This window comes from Pan troglodytes, chromosome 1 (genome assembly GCF_028858775.2).
Source record: "Pan troglodytes isolate AG18354 chromosome 1, NHGRI_mPanTro3-v2.0_pri, whole genome shotgun sequence".
NCBI lineage: Eukaryota > Metazoa > Chordata > Mammalia > Primates > Hominidae > Pan > Pan troglodytes.
In genome coordinates, this window is record NC_072398.2 from 209,191,223 (window position 1) to 209,209,850 (window position 18,628).

Genomic DNA, 18,628 nt, shown 5'->3' on the forward strand with positions numbered 1-18,628 from the left:
GCAGAACAGCTTTATATGAGGAGCTTGCTGGGCAGAGAGACAGAATGAAGACCACAGCCATGTGGAGCTAGGGCCTGCCCCACACTTACTGGCTGGGTGACCTTGGGCAGGCCTTTGAAACCACTCTGACCTCAGTTTCCTCCTCTGTATTCATGTATTCAGTCAACAAACTATTGTTGCCCATCCTTGCCCTGAGAGCAGTAAATATAAGATGCATAAAGCAAGACCCTCATTCCCAAGAATTCCACGGTCTACTGAAAAGCTAAGGAAACAGTGAAGAGTGAATGCTGATTGAATGTTTACGGACACTGTGCTAACCCCTTTACAGACACATCTCTTCTTATGTATCACTAATATAATAGGCGAGGCAGTGGTATAGTGGGTAAGAGTATAGACTTGGAGCCAGCCTGCTTGGGTTCAAATCCTAGCTCTCCCACTTACTAGCTGTGGAACTTTGGGTGAGTCGCTTAACCTCTCTGTGCCTCATATAAAATGGAGATGAGTAACATCTTTCCCTAAGGATTTGGATAAAATTTTATGTGAGAGTAAAATTACTTAGTGCATTTTTTTTTAAGGTGGAGTCTTGCTCTTTCACCCAGGCTGGAGTGCAGTGGCACAATCTCAGCTCACTGCAACCTCCGCCTCCCAGACTCAAGCGATTCTGCTGCCTCAGCTTCCTGAGTAGCTGGGATTACAGGTGCCTGCTACCACACCCCGCTAATTTTTGTATTTTTTGTAGGGATGGGGTTTCACCATGTTGGCCAGGCCTGTCTCTAACTCCTGACCTCAGGTGATCCGCCCCCCTTGGCTTCCTAAAGTGCTGGATTACAGGTGTAAGCCACCGTCCTAAAGTGCTGGATTACAGGCATAAGCCACCGCGCCCGGCCACTTAATGCATTTTAAATGCCTAGAACAATGTGTGGTACAGAGTCAGTACAGAATGTTAGCTGTTGTTAATATTATGTTCAGCTGGCCGGGCACACTGGCTCACGCCTGTAATCCCAGCGCTTTAGGAGGCTGAAGTGGGCAGATCACCTGAGGTTGGGAATTTGAGACCAGCCTGACCAACATGGAGAAACCCCATCTCTACTAAAAATACAAAATTAGCTGGGCGTGGTGGCACATGCCTATAATCCCAGCTACTCCGGAGGCTGAGGCAGGAGAATCGCTTGAACCTGGGAGGTGGAGGTTGCCATGAGCCAAGATTGCATGCACCATTGCACTCCAGCCTGGGCAACAAGAGCGAAACTCCCTCTCAAAAAAAAAAAAAAAAAATACTATATTCAGCTGGGTATGGTGACTCACCCCTATAATCCCAGCACTTTGGGAGGCTGTGGCGGGCAGATTGCTTGAGACCAGGAGTTCCAGACCAGCCTGGGCAACAAGGCGAAATCCTGTCTCTACAAAAAAATACAAAAAGTAGCTGGGCATGGTGGTGCTCATCTATGGTCCCAGCTACTCAGGAGACAGGCAGGAGGATTGCTTGAGCCCAGGAGTTCAAGATCAACCTGGGCAACACAGGGAGACCTCATCTCTACAAGAAATTTAAGAATTAGCTGGGTGTGGTGGCACATGGCTATGGTCCCAGCTGAGGCAGAAGGATCACTTGAGCCCAGGAGGTCGAGGCTGTAGTGAGCTACAATTGTGTCACTGCACTCTAGCCTGGGCAACAGACTGAGACCCTGTCTCAAAAAAATAAAAAATAAGGCTGGGTGCGGTGGCTCACACCTGTCATCCCAGCACTTTGGGAGGACAAGGTGGGTGGATCACCTGAGATCAGTTCGAGACCAGCATGGCCAACATGGCGAAACCCCATCTCTACTAAAAATACAAAAATTAGCCAGGTGTGGTGGTGCACACCTGTAGTCCCAGCTACTCGGGAGGCCAAGGCAGGAGAATTGCTTGAACCTGGGAGGCGGGGGTTGTAGTGAACCAAGATTGTGCCACTGCACTCCAGCCTGGGCCATGGAGCGAGACTCCATCTCAAAAATAAATAAATAAAATAAAAATTATCTATATATAATATTCATTCATAGGGTTGTTGTAAGGATTGAGTTAAATGCAATGGTGTCTGTAGCTGGATGGGACGGTCCCCGCACAGCCACATCATAGGTGTTAGGTAAATGTCAGCCGTTCTCCTCATCATTTGGTGGAGGGTAGCAGAGGGTCCCCTACTCTTGTCCCCTGCCAGAGCTACTGTGGCCAGTGCCGGCCTGTGGGATGGGTCATGAGCAGATAGGGCTGGGGGGGTGTGGAGCCACACACAGTATGGACATCCTGGGCCAGTCACTCGCCCAAGCCTGCCTGCTCTTCTGTAAGATGGAGAGAACACCAAGGCTCTGAACCGTTTATTGCCACAGTCCAAGGTGACCAACGGTCCCAGTAGCTCCGGACTGAGGGGTTTCTTGGGATGTGGGACTTTCAGGGCTAAAGCCAGACAGAATTTGGCAAGTAGAATGGCGGGTCACCCGACACGGATCCTGTTGACTACACAAAATAAAATAAAATAAAATACATTGATTTAAGGAAAGCAATTATGCTGAAGTAATCAAAACATGTTTTAAGTTTCCTGACTTGCTATATATGTGCTTCTTTATTAACACATCAAATAACAAGATCTGGTTATCTCAGTAGCTACCACAATTTCAAAGCAGCAATATGTGTAAATGATATTTTGAAATATTTGCAGCTACTGTCATGTGATAAGCAAATACTAGTAACAAAGTTGCAGGTCCTACCACTGCTACTTTGGTTTCTTGCCTACATCTCATTGAAAGAACTGCTCAATTTCAGTGAGAAGTGAGTGAAATTGAGGTGTAATGCTTTCCCATCCAAGGTCATAGGCTCCCTGAATTCTGTTGGCAGCCCCCGTGGGTCCCCAGGGACTGCAGGCTCGGAGCCCCCTAGTCCTGCATGTTGGCGTGGAGGTGGGGGTCAGGGGAACTGACGGGGGATTTTGATGCCTGATGCAGCAGGTATGGCACCACCCTCCTCTCTCCCACAGATGCCCCTGGGCAGTACGGAGCCTATTTCCACGATGATGGCTTCCTTGCCTTCCCTGGCCGTGTCTTCTCCAGGAGGTGAGACTGGCATTGGAAGGGCCCATGGGCCTAATGGGGAGGATGGGAATCTGGGACTTCTGTCCCTTCACCCGCTCTTCCTCCGCAGCCTGCCCGAGGTGCCCGAGACCATCGAGCTGGAGGTTCGGACCAGCACAGCCAGTGGCCTCCTGCTCTGGCAGGGTGTGGTGAGTGTGGGTATCCGGCTGGGCTCTTGGGGCTCCTGGGGCAGGAAGCTGGCTTCCTGGTGGCCGGAGTGGTGGGGGGAGGGGAAAGCAGAGCACCCTGGCCTCGGCAGCCTCTGCTCTCCAGGCGGGGGACCCCAGAGACCCTGTGCTTCCCTGGCAGGAGGTGGGAGAGGCCGGCCAAGGCAAGGACTTCATCAGCCTCGGGCTTCAAGATGGGCACCTTGTCTTCAGGTAGGTCCTGGCACCTGGCCCTTCCTCTCCCTTCCCTGGTCCCAGCACCCCACCCCCCGGTCCTGCCCCAGCTCATACTTCTTGGGCCTGGATGACTGCAGGTACCAGCTGGGTAGTGGGGAGGCCCGCCTGGTCTCTGAGGACCCCATCAATGACGGCGAGTGGCACCGGGTGACAGCACTGCGGTAAGGGACCCTGCCGGGCACTCGGGATGGGGCCCAGCGTTCTGGAGTGGGGCAGGACGCCCCCTACCATGGGCAGAGAGGCAGGTATTGAGCTCTGTGGAGACAGAACTTGAAGCCAGGGGAGGGGAGAACCCACCAGCCAGGGCTCGGGCTTCCATCTCGGACTGAACTCCGCTGGGGGCAGGCGAGTGCCCCAGGAGTGGGAGGAAACCTGGGTGCAGAAATGAGGAAGCTGTGTTTGTGGGGCCCGATCTCTCGTTCAGCGGGGGAAAGAAAGAGCTTGGGGAACAGGGACAGACTTCTGAGTCTGGAGTCTCGATACCAGAGGGAGGGGACTCTGTCGTGGGGCCGGGGAGGACCAGGGAGTTTGTGGAAAGGGGCCTGACCCAGTTCCACTGCAGGGAGGGCCGCAGAGGTTCCATCCAAGTCGACGGTGAGGAGCTGGTCAGCGGCCGGTCCCCAGGTCCCAACGTGGCAGTCAACGCCAAGGGCAGCGTCTACATCGGTAAGTCTGGGGCTCCTTCTCAGGGCAGGGGCAGGAACGGCACTCCCTTAGGGCTAGAGCTCGCCCAGCCTTCCTCGCCTCCTGGGCTGCTGGAGCCCACAGGCCCTGTCCTCTCACCTCCCGGCAGGCGGAGCCCCTGACGTGGCCACGCTGACCGGGGGCAGATTCTCCTCGGGCATCACAGGCTGTGTCAAGAACCTGGTGCTGCACTCGGCCCGACCCGGCGCCCCGCCCCCACAGCCCCTGGACCTGCAGCACCGCGCCCAGGCAGGGGCCAACACACGCCCCTGCCCCTCGTAGGCACCTGCCTGCCCCACACGGACTCCCGGGCCACGCCCCAGCCCGACAATGTCGAGTATATTATTATTAATATTATTATGAATTTTTGTAAGAAACCGAGGCGATGCCACGCTTTGCTGCTACCGCCCTGGGCTGGACTGGAGGTGGGCATGCCACCCTCACACACACAGCTGGGCAAAGCCACAAGGCTGGCCGGCAAGGCAGGTTGGATGGGAGTGGGCACCTCAGAAAGTCACCAGGACTTGGGGTCAGGAACAGTGGCTGGGTGGGCCCAGAACTGCCCCCACTGTCCCCCTACCCACCGATGGAGCCCCCAGATAGAGCTGGGTGGCCTGTTTCTGCAGCCCTTGGGCAGTTCTCACTCCTAGGAGAGCCAACCTCGGCTTGTGGGCTGGTGCCCCACAGCTACCTGAGACGGGCATCGCAGGAGTCTCTGCCACCCACTCAGGATTGGGAATTGTCTTTAGTGCCGGCTGTGGAGCAAAAGGCAGCTCACCCCTGGGCAGGCGGTCCCCATCCCCACCAGCTCGTTTTTCAGCACCCCCACCCACCTCCACCCAGCCCCTGGCACCTCCTCTGGCAGCCTCCCCCTCCTACCACGTCCTCCTGGCCTGCATTCCCACCCCCTCCTGCCAGCACACAGCCTGGGGTCCCTCCCTCAGGGGCTGTAAGGGAAGGCCCACCCCAACTCTTACCAGGAGCTGCTACAGGCAGAGCCCAGCACTGATAGGGCCCCGCCCACCCCAGGCCACATCCCCACCCATCTGGAAGTGAAGGCCCAGGGACTCCTCCAACAGACAACGGACGGATGCCGCTGGTGCTCAGGAAGAGCTAGTGCCTTAGGTGGGGGAAGGCAGGACTCACGACTGAGAGAGAGAGGAGGGGGATATGACCACCCTGCCCCATCTGCAGGAGCCTGAAGATCCAGCTCAAGTGCCATCCTGCCAGTGGCCCCCAGACTGTGGGGTTGGGACGCCTGGCCTCTGTGTCCTAGAAGGGACCCTCCTGTGGTCTTTGTCTTGATTTTTCTTAATAAACGGTGCTATCCCCGCCAGGGGCCTCCTGAGTCTTTGATGAGGGCTTCACTCAGTGGAGCCTGTGGATGGGGCAGAGCAGGGCAGGTGAGATCTGGGGGTGAAGCAAGCTGGCTTTGGATCAGCGAGGCCCCCAGGCCCCCAACCCTGTGAGGCAGGAATTGTCCTATTTTCTAGAGGGGCAGCTGAGTCTCAGAGGGTTAGGGGGCCTGTCCAACATCAGACAGAGAGCCAGGGGGTTAGAACCCAAAGAGTCTGACCCCAGAGCCTAGTGTCATTCCCGTGTGCCCAAAGCCCCTCTAGGGATGGCTTCCCTGATCCTATAAGGCTGGGCCACTCAACTGCAGCCCCCTGGGGAGACCTGGCTGGGACATGGGTAGCACGTGGTACAGGCTGTGCTGCAGTGGAGGCAGAGGCCACGGGCATCAGGTTGCCAGGCCAGCCAGCTGGGAGAGCAACAGCACCAGAGGAGGCCCACGAGGAGGCCAGCAGAGGCCAGGAGCATCGAGGTGGCCAGCGCCACCCCTCGGAGCTGGGAGCCTGTGGGAAGAGAAAGTCCACTCAGGCCTCGGCCTGGGTCCTCTGCCCCGTCTCCATCACCTAGAGAGGGACAGGTATGATTTTGGTGGGAAGAGTAGGAGCAAGGTGTAACCTTCCAAAGCTGCGTCTTGTCTCGTGGGGTCCCTGCCTGCTGGGGAACTCCTCTCAGCTGCAATCCAGAGGGATCCTGCAGACCCGAGAGCTGGGGAGGGAGTCGGGGGTCTGGAGGTATGGGCATCTGTACTTCCTGTCTGGCTGGGCACCGGAGAGGGACCTGCATGGGAAAGAACAGAACTAGCACACTGAGAACTGCCCTTTCTGGGACACTTGTGTGTTTCATTCAATCCTCACAAGACTTCCCTGAGTTTGTCACTCTGTGTTTCCATTTTACAGAGAGGTTGTCACTTGCCGAGTTCAATTAGCTGGAAGTGATAGGAGGACTTGAACTCACACGGTCTGGCTCCAGGGCCTAAGGTCTATGAGTGGAGCTACTTCCCAAGGAAGAGGGTGTACATGTACTGAGCATTGAGGCAGGGTCTCACTCTGTCGTCCAGGCTGGAGTCCAGTGGCGCAATCACCACTCACTGCAACTTCTGCCTCCCAGGCTCAAGTGATCCTCCTACCTCAGCCTCCCAAGTAGCTGGGACTACCAGCACGTGCCACCATGCCTGGCTAATTTTTCTATTTTTTGTAGAGACGGGATCTCACTATGTTGCCCAAGCTGGTCTCGACTCCTGAGCTCAAGCAATCCACCTGCCCCAGCCTCCCAAAATGCTGGGATTCCAGGCGTGAGCCACCATGCCCGGCCATGAGCATTTTCTGTGCATCAAGCACCACACTCTGTGCTGGGCCCATTACCTATGTATGCCACTCGCAGTTTACAACAACTCTGAAGGGTGAGGTTTATCCCCATTTCACAGATAAGGAAACTGAGGCATAGAGGTTCATTCTTCCATTCATTTGACTAGTATTTCTTGAGCATCTCCTATGCCCCCAGGCATGGCTCTAGCAACTGGGGGATACAACCATGAGCACATGACGAATATGTCTTCATGGCACTGGGAGTTTAGTGTGGGGAGAAACAAAACACATGAATAGAATTTATGTCTAAAGGAGATAGATGCTAGTGAGAAAAATTACGCATGTTGGTGGGGGCAGGGCTGCCGCTTTTCTTACTGTGGCAAAGCACATAACGTTTACCATTTAACCATGGTTAGGGGTACAGTTCAGTGGCATTAAATATATTCTGATAGAGTTTGGATCTGTGTTCCCACCCAAATCTCAGGTCAAATTGTAATTCCCAGTGTTGGAGGTGGGGCCTGGTAGGAAGTGATTAGATCATGGGGTGGATTTCTCATGAATAGTTTAGCACCATCCCTTTGGTGCTGTTCTCAAGATAGTGAGTTCTCTCAAGATCCGGTTGTTTAAAAGTGTGCAGTGCCTCCCCACTCACTCTCTCTTGCTCCTACTCTGGCTGTGCCTGCTCCCCTCGCCTTCTGCCAAGATTGTAAGTTTCTTGAGGCATCCCCAGAAGCTGAGCAGATGCCAGCATCATGCTTCCTGTACAGCCTGCAGAACTGTGAGACAATTAAACCTCTTTTCTTTATAAATTACCCAGTCTCAGGTGTTTTTTTATAGCAATGCGAGAATGGACTAATACGCATTCACATTGTGCAGCCATCACCGCCATCCATCTCCAGAACTTTGTATCTGCCCAAACTGAAACTCCATCAACTCCGTCAATTCCATTAACTCCATATCCTCCTTGTCCCCACCCCCCCAGCCCCTAGTGACCATGGCTCTACTTCCTGTCTCTGTGATTTTGACTATTCTAATATACATATGTATATGCTTATAAAGAAAATTTATAATTTTCTTATAAATTTATAAAGAAAGGTAATTTATAAAGGTAATTTATAAATTTATAAAGGTAATTTATAAAGAAAAGAGGTTTAATTGTCTCAGTTCTGCAGGCTGTACAGGAAGCATATCTAATATACATATTAGAATATAATATATTAAGTTACTAATAATATAATAACTTTTTTTTTTGAGACAGAGTTTCGCTCTTGTTGCTCAAGCTGGAGTGCAACGGTGCGATCTCGGCTCACCGCAACCTATGCCTCCCGGGTTCAAGTGATTCTCCTGCCTTAGCCTCCCAAGTAGCTGGGACTACAGGCATATGCCGCCACGCCCAGCTAATTTTGTATTTTTAGTACAGATGGGGTTTCTCCATGTTGGTCAGGTTGGTCTCGAACTCCCGACTACAGGTGATCCGCCCACCTTGGCCTCCCAAAGTGCTGGGATTACAGGCGTGAGCCACCGCACCTGGCCAGGGTTGCTATTTTTATATAAAGGAGTCAGGGAAGAACTTAAATAGAGACCCACCAGGAAGCAAAGGAACGAGCTTGCAATGCAGATCTCAGAAGAAAAGTCTTCTGGTAGAGGACACAGCTACTGCAAAGGCCAGAACAAAGCTGGAGTGTGGAGGGGAGGCGGGGCCAGGGAGGGGGTGGGGCAGGGAGGAGGCGGGGCCAGGGAGGGGTGGGGCGGGGAGGCGGGCCCAGGAAGGAAGAGGCGAGGCCAGGAAAGAAGGGGCAGGGCCAGATCGTGCAGGGCCTTTGAGCCCGGGGGAGGCTTTGCCTTTGCTGAATGTGATGAGGGTTTTGAGCAGGAGAGTGACATAACCTGATTTACTGTTTTAAAAGGTACCTCTGGCGGGGAAGCATAACTCCCCACTCAAGTGGGCTATACATAGTGACTTCCCAAGAATACAGTGGGGAAAGATGGGACCAAAAGTAACGGTGGAGAAACGAGGCAGACATCAGCCAGGCGGTCAAGGTCAGCGTCAACCACCGTCCAACACCAAACACCCAACACCAAAGTCATGTTTGGTGTGATGTGATGTGATGAAGATGGCATTTCACCTCTGTGAACTGTAACTCTAGTCTTTTCATGAGAAAAGTATCAAATAAATCCCAATAGTGGGGCATCCTACAAAATCCCTGAGCAGTACTCACAACTGTCAAGGTCATTAAAAACAAGGAAATCCTGAGAAACTGCCACAGCCAAGGGGAGCCTAAAGAGGCATGATGACTATTAATGAATGTAACATGAGTCTGGGTGCGGAGGCTCACGCCTGTAATCCCAGCACTTTGGGAGGCCAAGGCGGGTGGATCACTTGAGGTCAGGAGTTTGAGACCAGCCTGTCCAACATGGAGAAATCCCGTCTCTACTAAAAATACAAAAATTAGCTGAGCGTGGTGGTGTGCACCTGTAATCCCAGCTACACGGGAGGCTGAGGCAGGAGAATCGCTTGAACCAGGGAGGCAGAGGTTGCAGTGAGCCGAGATCACGCCACTGCAGTCTGTCTAGCCTAGGTGACAGAGCAAGACTCTATCTGAAAAAAAGTAATAAAATAAATAAATAAATAAATGTAACATGAGATGCTGAGTGGGATCCCGGGACAGAAAAAGGACATGAGGTAAAAACTAGGGAAAACTGAACAAACTGTGGACTTTAGTTAATAATATTACTTCATTAATTAAAACAAATGTCTCATACTAATGTAAAATGTCAGTAATAGCACCCAAACTGAGTGCTGGGTATATGAGAATTTTCTGTACTATCTTCTCAATTTTTTTGTAAATCTAAAACTGCCCTAAAAAATGAAGTTCATGCAATCCCAGCACTTTGGGAGGCCAAGGTGGGAAGATCTTGAGTCCAGGAGTTCGAGACTAGCCCTTGCAATACAGTGAGACCTCATCTCTACAGAAAACACAAAAATTAGCTGGGCATGGTGGTGCATGTGTGGTCCCAGCTACTCTGGGGGCTGAGGTGGGAGGATCACCTGAGCCCAGGAAGCAGAGGTTGCAGTGAGCCGAGATGGCGCCACTGCACTCCAGCCTGGATAACAGAATGAGAACCTATCTCAAAACAATAAATAAGTAAGTTCATTTGAAAAAAAGAAAAAGAAAAAGAAGGCTCCCCCAGGCTTCCTTCTTCCTGTGTTGTCAGAGGCAAAGGACAGAAGGAGGGAGACCAGTTCAGAAGTTATTAGAACAACCCAGACGAGAGCTGGTGGTGGCTCAGACCAGGTGATGGCAGAGCAGGTGTGAGAAGGGTCAGAGTCTGGAGAGCTTTCAAAGGAGTTGTCACTGGCTTGGTTATGGGTTATAGGCTATGGGTTAAGCGGGGAGTAAAAGATGACTCAGTGAGGCCTGGGCAGCTGGAATGTGAAGTCGCTGCTCAGCGAGAGGGAAGCAGGATGCAGGGAGGGCTGTGGACAAGGAGTCCAGTATGGGGCAAGTTAAGTTTGAGATTTCGCCTATACATCCACGCACAGATGCTGAGCAGGGAGGAGGTTATGTGGCTGAAGTTCAAAGACAAGTCCCACAGGTGATACGATATAAATGAGACCCACAAGGGAATGAGCCTGGATGGAGGACAAGGGGACATAGGACCTGGGTCTCATGGCACAAAGCATATAGCATCAGGGAAATGACCAGGAACCTGCAAAGAAGGCTGAGCGGGGGATGGGGAAGGTAAGTGTGTGGGGTTCTGGGAAACTGCATTTCACCCCTGTTCAACTGTACATGGCAGCCCTACCTCCATCCCACTCCTAATTGGGTGTGGTGGGCAGGTGGGACATCTCTAGATCCCCAGGAAGGTTATTCCTGGGTGATTTATTCTGGTCCCTTCCACCAACCCTAGCCCTCCTATCCCACTCCCCTGTCTACAGAGATCATTCCTGCTCATTTTACTCACTGGCTTTATGACCTTGGGCAAGTCACTTCTCTCTAGGCCTCAGTTTCCTGATCTGTAAAGTGTGGGAATCAGACTGGATTGATGGTTTTCAAAGTATGTCTTGAGGGTGACACTCAGGGCCCTCAGAGAGACATCAGGCAGCCAGGGCCCCAGGCCCACCATCCAGTTAAGCAGAGGATATCTCCTATGAATGTCTTGGGCCTCCATGCCAGGTCCCATTTAGCAAAAGTTTCCACCACTAAAGCATCATTTGGAATCCGCCGGATGAGATCATCTGCAGCATAGTTCTGGCCCTGACTGCTCTGCCCCTCCAGCCCTTGGCCTAAGCCGATTCCACACTTCCGCTTTCCTCTCTCCTGCCTCCCCATCGGGGCCCTGCCCTAGGGAAGGGGAGTTAGGGCCAGGCTTCCCTCCAGCTGTTCAGTAGGGCCCAGTCCACACCCCGCACTGACCTCTGCAGTCAGCTGGTGACCAGGAGCCCTGGTCACTGCCATCGCCACAGTTGTCCATGCCCCAGGGGTCACACACGAGGCTTGAGGGGATGCACCTGCCATTCTGGCAGCGGAAGTAGGCACCACAAGGTCCTGAGGCCAGAAGCAGAAGCCTGAGGTGAGGATTCTGGTCCAGCCCACGACACAGCAGGATGTGTGGCCCCATGGTGACAGTGTGGGGGTGTGGGCAGGAGAGAGCTGCCCTCATGCATGCAGATGAGAACATGGATGAGTGTTTCATGGGGAGGAGGGTGGAGGACGGCAGCTAACATGTACTGACTTCCTCTTCCGTGCCATGCACAGCCATAAATACTTCACATCCTGGCCCACTGAGGCCTCACAATACCCCTAAGGGGCAAGTACTGTTATTAATTTTATTATTTTTTAATTATTATATTTTTAAAATTATTTTTTGTTGTTGTTTTAGGCAGGTCTCTCTCTGTCACCCAGGCTGGTCTTGAATTCCTGAGCTCAAGTGATCCTCATGACTTGGCCTCCCAAAGTGCTGGGATTACAGGCGAAAGCCACAGCGCCCAGTTGGGCGAGTATTATTAATTTCAGTTCCAAGAGGCCCCTTTCCTGGCTTGAGTTGGTTTCTGCTGCCTACAGGCCTGGCGAGTCCTAAGCACACCCTTCTGCAAACATCGGAAGGGCTGACCCAGCGCAGAGCAGCCAGCATGTGGCATGAGAGCATGTGAGCTGTGTGTAAGTGTGCAAGGCGGTACTGTGTGCATATGAGGTGTGTGATGGTGAGTGTGCAGTGTGAGGCGTGTGCTGCAGTGAGAGGCATAAGTGTGGAGTGTGTGGGGGCGATGAGGTGCGTGGGTGGTGCGTATGTGACATGGGTGTGGATGTCAGAGTGTGAGGTGTGAATGTGTAGGAGTTGTGTGTGAATGTGTGTGGGGAGGAAGTTGTGTGTGTATGTGTGTGTGCACTGGGGCTGGTAGGACAGTCTGACGCACACATCCATGGTAGCCAGATTTATATGGTTGGCTCTTAGGATCCGGGAGGTCCCTTATTGTGACTCTGCCACTAGCCACCACCTTCTTCCCTCCCGTTGGACCCAGTCCCTGCCATCTTGTGCTTCGGGCACCCCCGCCATTCCCGTCGGCAGCGGCCCTCACCGGGGCCCCCACAGTGGCCCCAGTCCCGCATGGCCTCTGCAGAGGGTCCCGTCCCAGCCTTCAGCCCCAGCTCACCCAGAGGGAAAGAGGTGACTTCGCCCACGAAGTCCACGCGGGGCTGGCGGCCTCTCGTGACCAGGCGCAGGCCTAGAAAGGGTCCGGAGGATGCCACAGGCACCGGGATGGTCAGGCCGCACAGGGGGGACCCCAGGGGCCGGGGCGCCCCCGACGGGCCCTCGTAGAACTGCAGGTAGGAGCCGGGGGCGCACGGGTCGGCCGGGGCCGGGGAGGAGGTGTTGAGCGCCGGGGGCGCGGGGGTCAGGCTGTAGACCAGGAAGAAGCGGAACTGGAAGCGGATCCGGTCGCCGGGGTCCGCCGCCTGCACCCAGAGCCCGCAGTCGGTGTCCGGAGCCACGAAGTAGAACCTGCGCGATGCGGCGTGCGAGCGCAGCAGCAGCGCGTCCCCCTGCCACGTCTGCCCGCACAGTTCCGCCAGGTCGGCTGCAGCGGAAGGCACGGACCTGGAGCCGCGCGGCGCGACCCCGAACTCTACTCTGTCCCCTGCCCGCTGTGTGATCCCAAGCGAGTTACTCGCCCTCTCTGAGCCTCATTTTCCTCATCGGTAAAATGGGGATGATTAATCAATCTCAAAATGATTGTAAGGATTAAATGATTTAATTTAATTTAATTCAAATCTACAATCCCTTATTCGAAACCCTAAGATGCGGGGCCGAGCGCAGTGGCTCACGCCTGTAATCCCAGCACTTCGGAGGCCAAGGCGGGTGGATCACCTGAGGTCAGGAGTTCGAGACCAGCCTGGCCAACATGGTGAAACCCCATCTCTACTAAAATACAAAAGATTAGCCGGGCGTGGTGGCGCGCACCTGTAATCCCAACTACTCAAGAGGTTGAGGCTGAGAATCGCTTGAACTCTGGAGGCGGAGGTTGCAGTGAGCTGAGATCAAGCCACTGCACTCCAGCCTGGGTAACACAGCGAGACTCCGTCACCAAAAAAAAAAAAAAAAAAAAAAAAAGGGAGAGCTGTGTGATAAGGAGCCCCTTTTCTTCCTGCTTTTGAAAGCTGCTGACTGAGGATGAGGATGGGATGTCCAGAGCTGCAGCAGCCATTTTGCAAAGATGAGGTCAGAGCATTTCAGAGGAACAGTGACATTGTTGAGCCGTTGAGTTAACCATCTCTGGAATCACCTATGACCACTCTTAACTGAAATAGCAAATATCCTACCATTTAAGCCCCATTTAGTTTGTTATCTGTTACTTACAGCCCAAAATATCCTCACTGGTACAGGGTTGTTGTGAGGATTAAATGAGATGACGTGCAAGTACTCAAAGTAGCCCTGATTTCTGTAAGCACAGAGAGGAAAGAGGAGGTGGGTTTTCTGGTGCAAGATAGGGACCAGTGGGTACTTGAGGACCAGCCAGGATGTGGGTCTTTGAGGAAAAAATCCTTCATCAGAGCTCAGGATGTGGGAGCACTTTCCAATATTTGGTATTTGTCTGCTAAAGCCAGAGCCTACCCTGAAGGTACACAGGGCAGGCATGGAGTTTAGAGAGTAAGGGAATTGGGCACCCTTTTTTTTTTTTTTTTTTTTTTTTGAGACGGAGTCTCTCTCTGTTGCCAGGCTGGAGTGCAGTGGCGCAATCTCGGCTCACTGCAGCCTCCGACTCCCTGGTTCAAGCGATTCTCCTGCCTCAGCCTCCCAAGTAGCTGGGATTACAGGCACATGCCACCATGCCCAGCTAATTTTTGTATTTTTAGTAGAGATGTGGTTTCACCATGTTGGCCAGGATGGTCTTGATCTCGTGACCTCATGATCCGCCCACCTCGGCATCACAGAGTGCTGGGATTACAGGCGTGAGCCACTGCGCCCAGCCGGGAATTTGGCACCTTTTGTGGGCCAGGTATTATGAAGTGCCTTGCATGACTTATCTTATATGCCAATAATCATAGTCCCTTAAGGGGCAAGGGCCTATTATTTTCATTTTACTGCCAAAGAAATTCAGAGAGTTGAAACAATGATCTCAAAGGTACAAACATAAGAAGTGGCAGAGTGTGTAAATGCAGCTTCTCTGAATCCAAAGCCTACAGAGTTTTGCAAAGCAGGCCCTGAGGGCTGTCCTGCCCACTCCCAGACTCCTGCTTCTAGGTGACTGGCAGATCCAGCCTTCCAGAAGGCTTTGGGTTGGATTTGGGGATGCCAAGCAAGACCAGACACAGTTTCCCAGCCTCCCCCAAATCAAAAGGTCTCAGCCCAGCAGGATGAGTGCTGACTGGGGAAACATAGTCTCTAAGGATGGTGGGGGCCCAAGTCTTCTGGGTGCCCCAACCAAGCCCCCTGATACTTACCTGTCTCCAAAGCAGTTGCAGTCAGGGCGGCTGCCCCCAGCAAGAGCAACCTTTGGGGCAACTGCAGAAGACAACAAGCCTCCATCCAGGCTCTGCTGTGCCCAGCAACGGGGCAGACCCACAGAATCTTCAGCTTGGGGTCTCTGGGGATACTGGAGTATGGGGCCTGGTCAGGCCAGCAGGGAGGCTGGTGGGACACAAGGAGAAGGGGGAGGCAAGTCTTCACTATGATCTTAGTGCTTTGCCTTCCAGATCCTCCTCATTTGGTTCAGAACTGTGTCCAGGGGTTGCCATGGAGATTTGGAGCAAGGGCTAGAGCCTGGGGAGAGGAGGCAGGGAGGAGATCTGCTCCCCTTCTGCCAGACAGGAACCAGGAAACTCAGATCCGGTTCAGCCACAGGGCTTCTGGGAGGAGGACCCTCAGGAAGCCAGATCTGCTACCTTCCTAAATCAGCTGGCCCCTTAGGGACTGAGCTTGAGAGAGGTCCAGGACACCAAAGGAGCCTCTCTGAGGGCCTAGAGAGCAGCAGGCAGAGAAGGAGCACTGGACCAGGAGTCTGCTCTATTACTAACAAGCCATTCCTGCCTCAGGGCCTTTGCACTCATAGATCCCTCTGTCTGGAGTGTTGTCCCCCCATAGCAGTGCGCGGCTGACTTCTTCAGGTCATCAGGTTGTGGCTCACATGTTACCTCCACAGACCACACTCTCCTGACCACCTCTCCAACTAAATTAACACTCTCTCTCTTTGTCACTCAATCACATCTCAAATGTATCATTCCAGCACTGTCTGGAATTATTTTGCCTATTCATTTCTTCTTGTATATATTGTCCACTGGCCTCCACTAAAATTATATTCCATGAGTATCTTGTTTACCTCTGAACCCTTATGTCATTGCACAGTCACTGGCACAAGGCAGGCGCCCAGGAAATAATGAAAGAATAAGTGTGTGGCATTGAACAAATGACCCCTTTTTCTGGATTTTACTTTCCCATGTGTAAAATAAATACCCTGGACTAATTCAGACTTTTTCAAAACGTGTTATTAGTAGAACAATTTTTTTTCAAAAGGTATGTTACAAGGAACCTTTATCTATAAAACTGAAGCTTTTCAAGCCCTGGTATCCTTCTCTGGAAAATGGGATAATGATAATTCCAACCATATAGTTACATTGTAAGAATTAAGTAACTTGGCCTGGCTTGGTGGCTCATGCCTGTAATCCCAGCACTTTGGGAGGCAGAGGTGGGTGGATCACAAGGTCAGGAGTTCAAGGCCAGCCTGGCCAACATAGTGAAACCCCATCTCTACTAAAAATACAAAAAAAATTAGCCGGGCATGGTGGTGCATTCCTGTAGTCCCAGCTACTCGGGAGGCTGAGGCAGGAGAATCGCTTGAATCCGGGAGGTGGAGGTTGCAGTGAGCTGAGATTGTGCCACTGCACTCCAGCTTGAGCAACAGAGTGAGACTTCATCTCAAAAAAAAAAAAAAAAAAGAATTAAGTAACTTAATACAAGTGGGGTACTTGGAATAGTGTCTATCATGTAGTAAAGTAACCAATGTATTTCAGCTTGAATGATGATCATTAATGTCATCGTTATTATTTAAGCAGATGTTTCAAGTGTGGGGGAGGGGAGGAGCTAAGCAGCCCAAATTGGCAGTGCCTGAGACACCACCTCAAAATCCCAGGACTCCATGAGAAGGTTAAGACCTCTGGACCTGGCCGGGCACAGTGGCTCACACCTGTAATCCCATCACGTTGGGAGGCCAAGGCAGGCGATCACCTGAGGTTGGGAATTCGAGAGCAGCCTGGCCAGCATGGTGAAACCCCATCTCTACTATAAATACAAATATTAGCCGGGCGTTGTGGCACAGAGGCTGAGGCACAATAATCGCTTGAACCCAGGAGGCGGAGATTGCAGTGAGCTGAGATTGCACTACTGCACTCCAACCTGGGCGATAAAATAAAATAAAAAAAAAACCCAAAACAAACACCTCTGGACCTATTATTCCCTAACAGCTCTCCCTCCTGGAGCGGTCATTTGATGCAACCTTGATTTCCTACAGTGTATGATGTCCAAATCTGTACCTTGGGGAACTCCAAAAAGACTCAAATCTTCCCTCAGCAAGAATGAATTTATCATGAAGCCCACTGAAGCTTAAACTTCAGAACTCATCACCTGCATGGGATTATATGGTTTTTATTTTGTTTTGTTTTTGTTTTTGTTTTTGTTTTGAGACTGAGTCTTGCTCTGTCGCCCAGGCTGCAGTGCAGTGGCGCAATCTCAGTTTATTGCAAGCTCTGCCTCCCGGGTTCACGCCATTCTCCTGCCTCAGCCTCCCAAGTAGCTGGGATTACAGGCACCCGCCATCACGCCCGGCTAATTTTTTGTATTTTTAGTACAGATGGGGTTTCACCGTGTTAGCCAGACTGGTCTTGATCTCCTGACCTTGTGATCCACCCACCTCAGCCTCCCAAAGTGCTAGGATTACAGGCGTGAGCCACCGCGCCCGACCTTTTGTTTGTTTTTTTTTTTTTTTTGAGATGGAGTCTCACTCTGTTGCCCAGGCTGGAGTGCAGTGGCATGATCTCAGCTCACTGCAACCTCCCAGGCTGGAGTGCAGTGGCACGATATCAGCTCACTGCAACCTCTGCTTCCTGGGTTCAAGAGATTCTCCTGCCTCAGCTTCCCGAGTAGCTGGAACTACAGGTGTGTGCCACCACACCCAGCTAATTTTTTATTTTTAGTAGAGATGGGGGTTTCACCATGTTGGTCAGGCTGGTCTCGAACTCCTGACCTCAGGTGATCCGCCCACCTCGGCGTCCCAGAGTGCTGGGATTACCGGAGTGAGCCACCACGCCCGGCCGGGATTATATGTCTTCATAAAATTTGCAAAAGTAAGAATGGTTATAAACTTTCAGTTTTGCAAGATGAAAATGTTTTAGAGATCTGTTGCACAATACTGTGAAAATACTTAACACTACTGAACTGTACACTTAGAATGGCTAAGACTGGCCAGGTGCAAGGCTCACACCTTTAATCTCAACACTTTGGGAGCCTGAGGTGAGAGGATCGCTTGAAACCAGGAGTTCAAGACCAACCTGGGCCTGTAATCCCAGCACTTTGCCTGAGGTCAGGAGTTCGACAGCAGCCTGGCCAACATGGTGAAGCCCAATCTCTACAAAAAAATACAAAAAATTAGCCAGGCGTGGTGGCACACACCTGTAATCCCAGCTACTCGGCAGGCTGAGGCAGGAGAATCTCTTGAACCCAGGAGGCAGAAGTTGCAGTGAGCCGAGATCAAGCCACTGCACTCCAGCCTGGGCGACAGAGTGAGACTCCGTCTCAAAAACAAAAACAAAAAAGACCAACCTGGCAACATAGCGAAACTCTGTCTCTACAAAAAATTAAAGTTAAAATTAAAAAATTAGGTGGTGCCTACACTCTTAGCTATACTATAGCTCTCAGGAGGCTAAGGCAGAAGGATTACTTGAGCCCAGAAGCTTGAGGTTACAGTGAGCTATGATCATGACGCTGCACTCCAGCCTAGGCAACAGAGCTGATCCATCTCAGAAAAAATGGTTAAGATAGTAAGCTTTGTTATGTATTTTCTTGCCATAATTTTTTAAAATTTTGCAAACATGAGGGGTACATGTTCTCAGGACCTCTTGATACTGTGCCTCAAGCCAAATAAAATTTTTAAAAAATACAAATAGGGTTGGGAGTGGTGGCTTACGCCTGTAATCCCAGGACTTTGGGAGGCCAAGGTGAGTGGATCACCTGAGATCAGGAATTCAAAACCAGCCTGGCCAAACTGGTGAAAACCTATCTCTACTAAAAA

At 52.0% G+C, this 18,628-nt stretch overlaps 2 protein-coding genes across 5 annotated transcripts in view; one reads left to right on the plus strand and one right to left on the minus strand.

Moving 5' to 3' along the window:
• The window catches only part of HSPG2 (heparan sulfate proteoglycan 2), a 114,953-nt gene extending 109,433 nt beyond the window's left edge, over positions 1 to 5,520 (plus strand). For all 4 annotated transcript variants that reach the window (XM_016955956.4, XM_016955965.4, XM_016955970.4 and 1 more), the window contains 6 exons: positions 3,005 to 3,080; positions 3,169 to 3,247; positions 3,408 to 3,478; positions 3,580 to 3,663; positions 4,065 to 4,168; positions 4,296 to 5,520. In XM_016955956.4, coding sequence (XP_016811445.3) covers positions 3,005 to 3,080; positions 3,169 to 3,247; positions 3,408 to 3,478; positions 3,580 to 3,663; positions 4,065 to 4,168; positions 4,296 to 4,468 — 587 coding nt within the window. In that variant the 3' untranslated portion in view covers positions 4,469 to 5,520. The remainder of the gene's footprint in view (positions 1 to 3,004; positions 3,081 to 3,168; positions 3,248 to 3,407; positions 3,479 to 3,579; positions 3,664 to 4,064; positions 4,169 to 4,295) is intronic.
• Positions 5,521 to 6,098: 578 nt separating this feature from the next.
• LDLRAD2 (low density lipoprotein receptor class A domain containing 2) lies at positions 6,099 to 14,939 on the minus strand. Its single transcript, XM_016948930.4, has 4 exons — positions 14,790 to 14,939; positions 12,500 to 12,925; positions 11,262 to 11,393; positions 6,099 to 6,316 (listed from the first exon to the last, which is right to left on the minus strand). The coding sequence occupies exons 1-4, from the start codon at positions 14,872 to 14,874 to the stop codon at positions 6,099 to 6,101; spliced, it is 861 nt and encodes a 286-aa protein (XP_016804419.1). The 5' UTR covers positions 14,875 to 14,939.
• Positions 14,940 to 18,628: the final 3,689 nt, after the last annotated feature.

What these genes read in the sequence shown, in the direction of transcription:
- LDLRAD2 (XM_016948930.4), bottom strand. Translation starts at nt 14,874, where the DNA reads ATGGAGGCTTGTTGTCTTCTGCAGTTGCCCCAAAGGTTGCTCTTGCTG. An exon ending in TGCAACTGCTTTGGAGACAG is followed by an intron (nt 12,926 to 14,789) that starts GTAAGTATCAGG and finishes CTTCCGCTGCAG; the next exon opens with CCGACCTGGCGGAACTGTGC. An exon ending in AGTCACCTCTTTCCCTCTGG is followed by an intron (nt 11,394 to 12,499) that starts GTGAGCTGGGGC and finishes TTCTGGCCTCAG; the next exon opens with GACCTTGTGGTGCCTACTTC.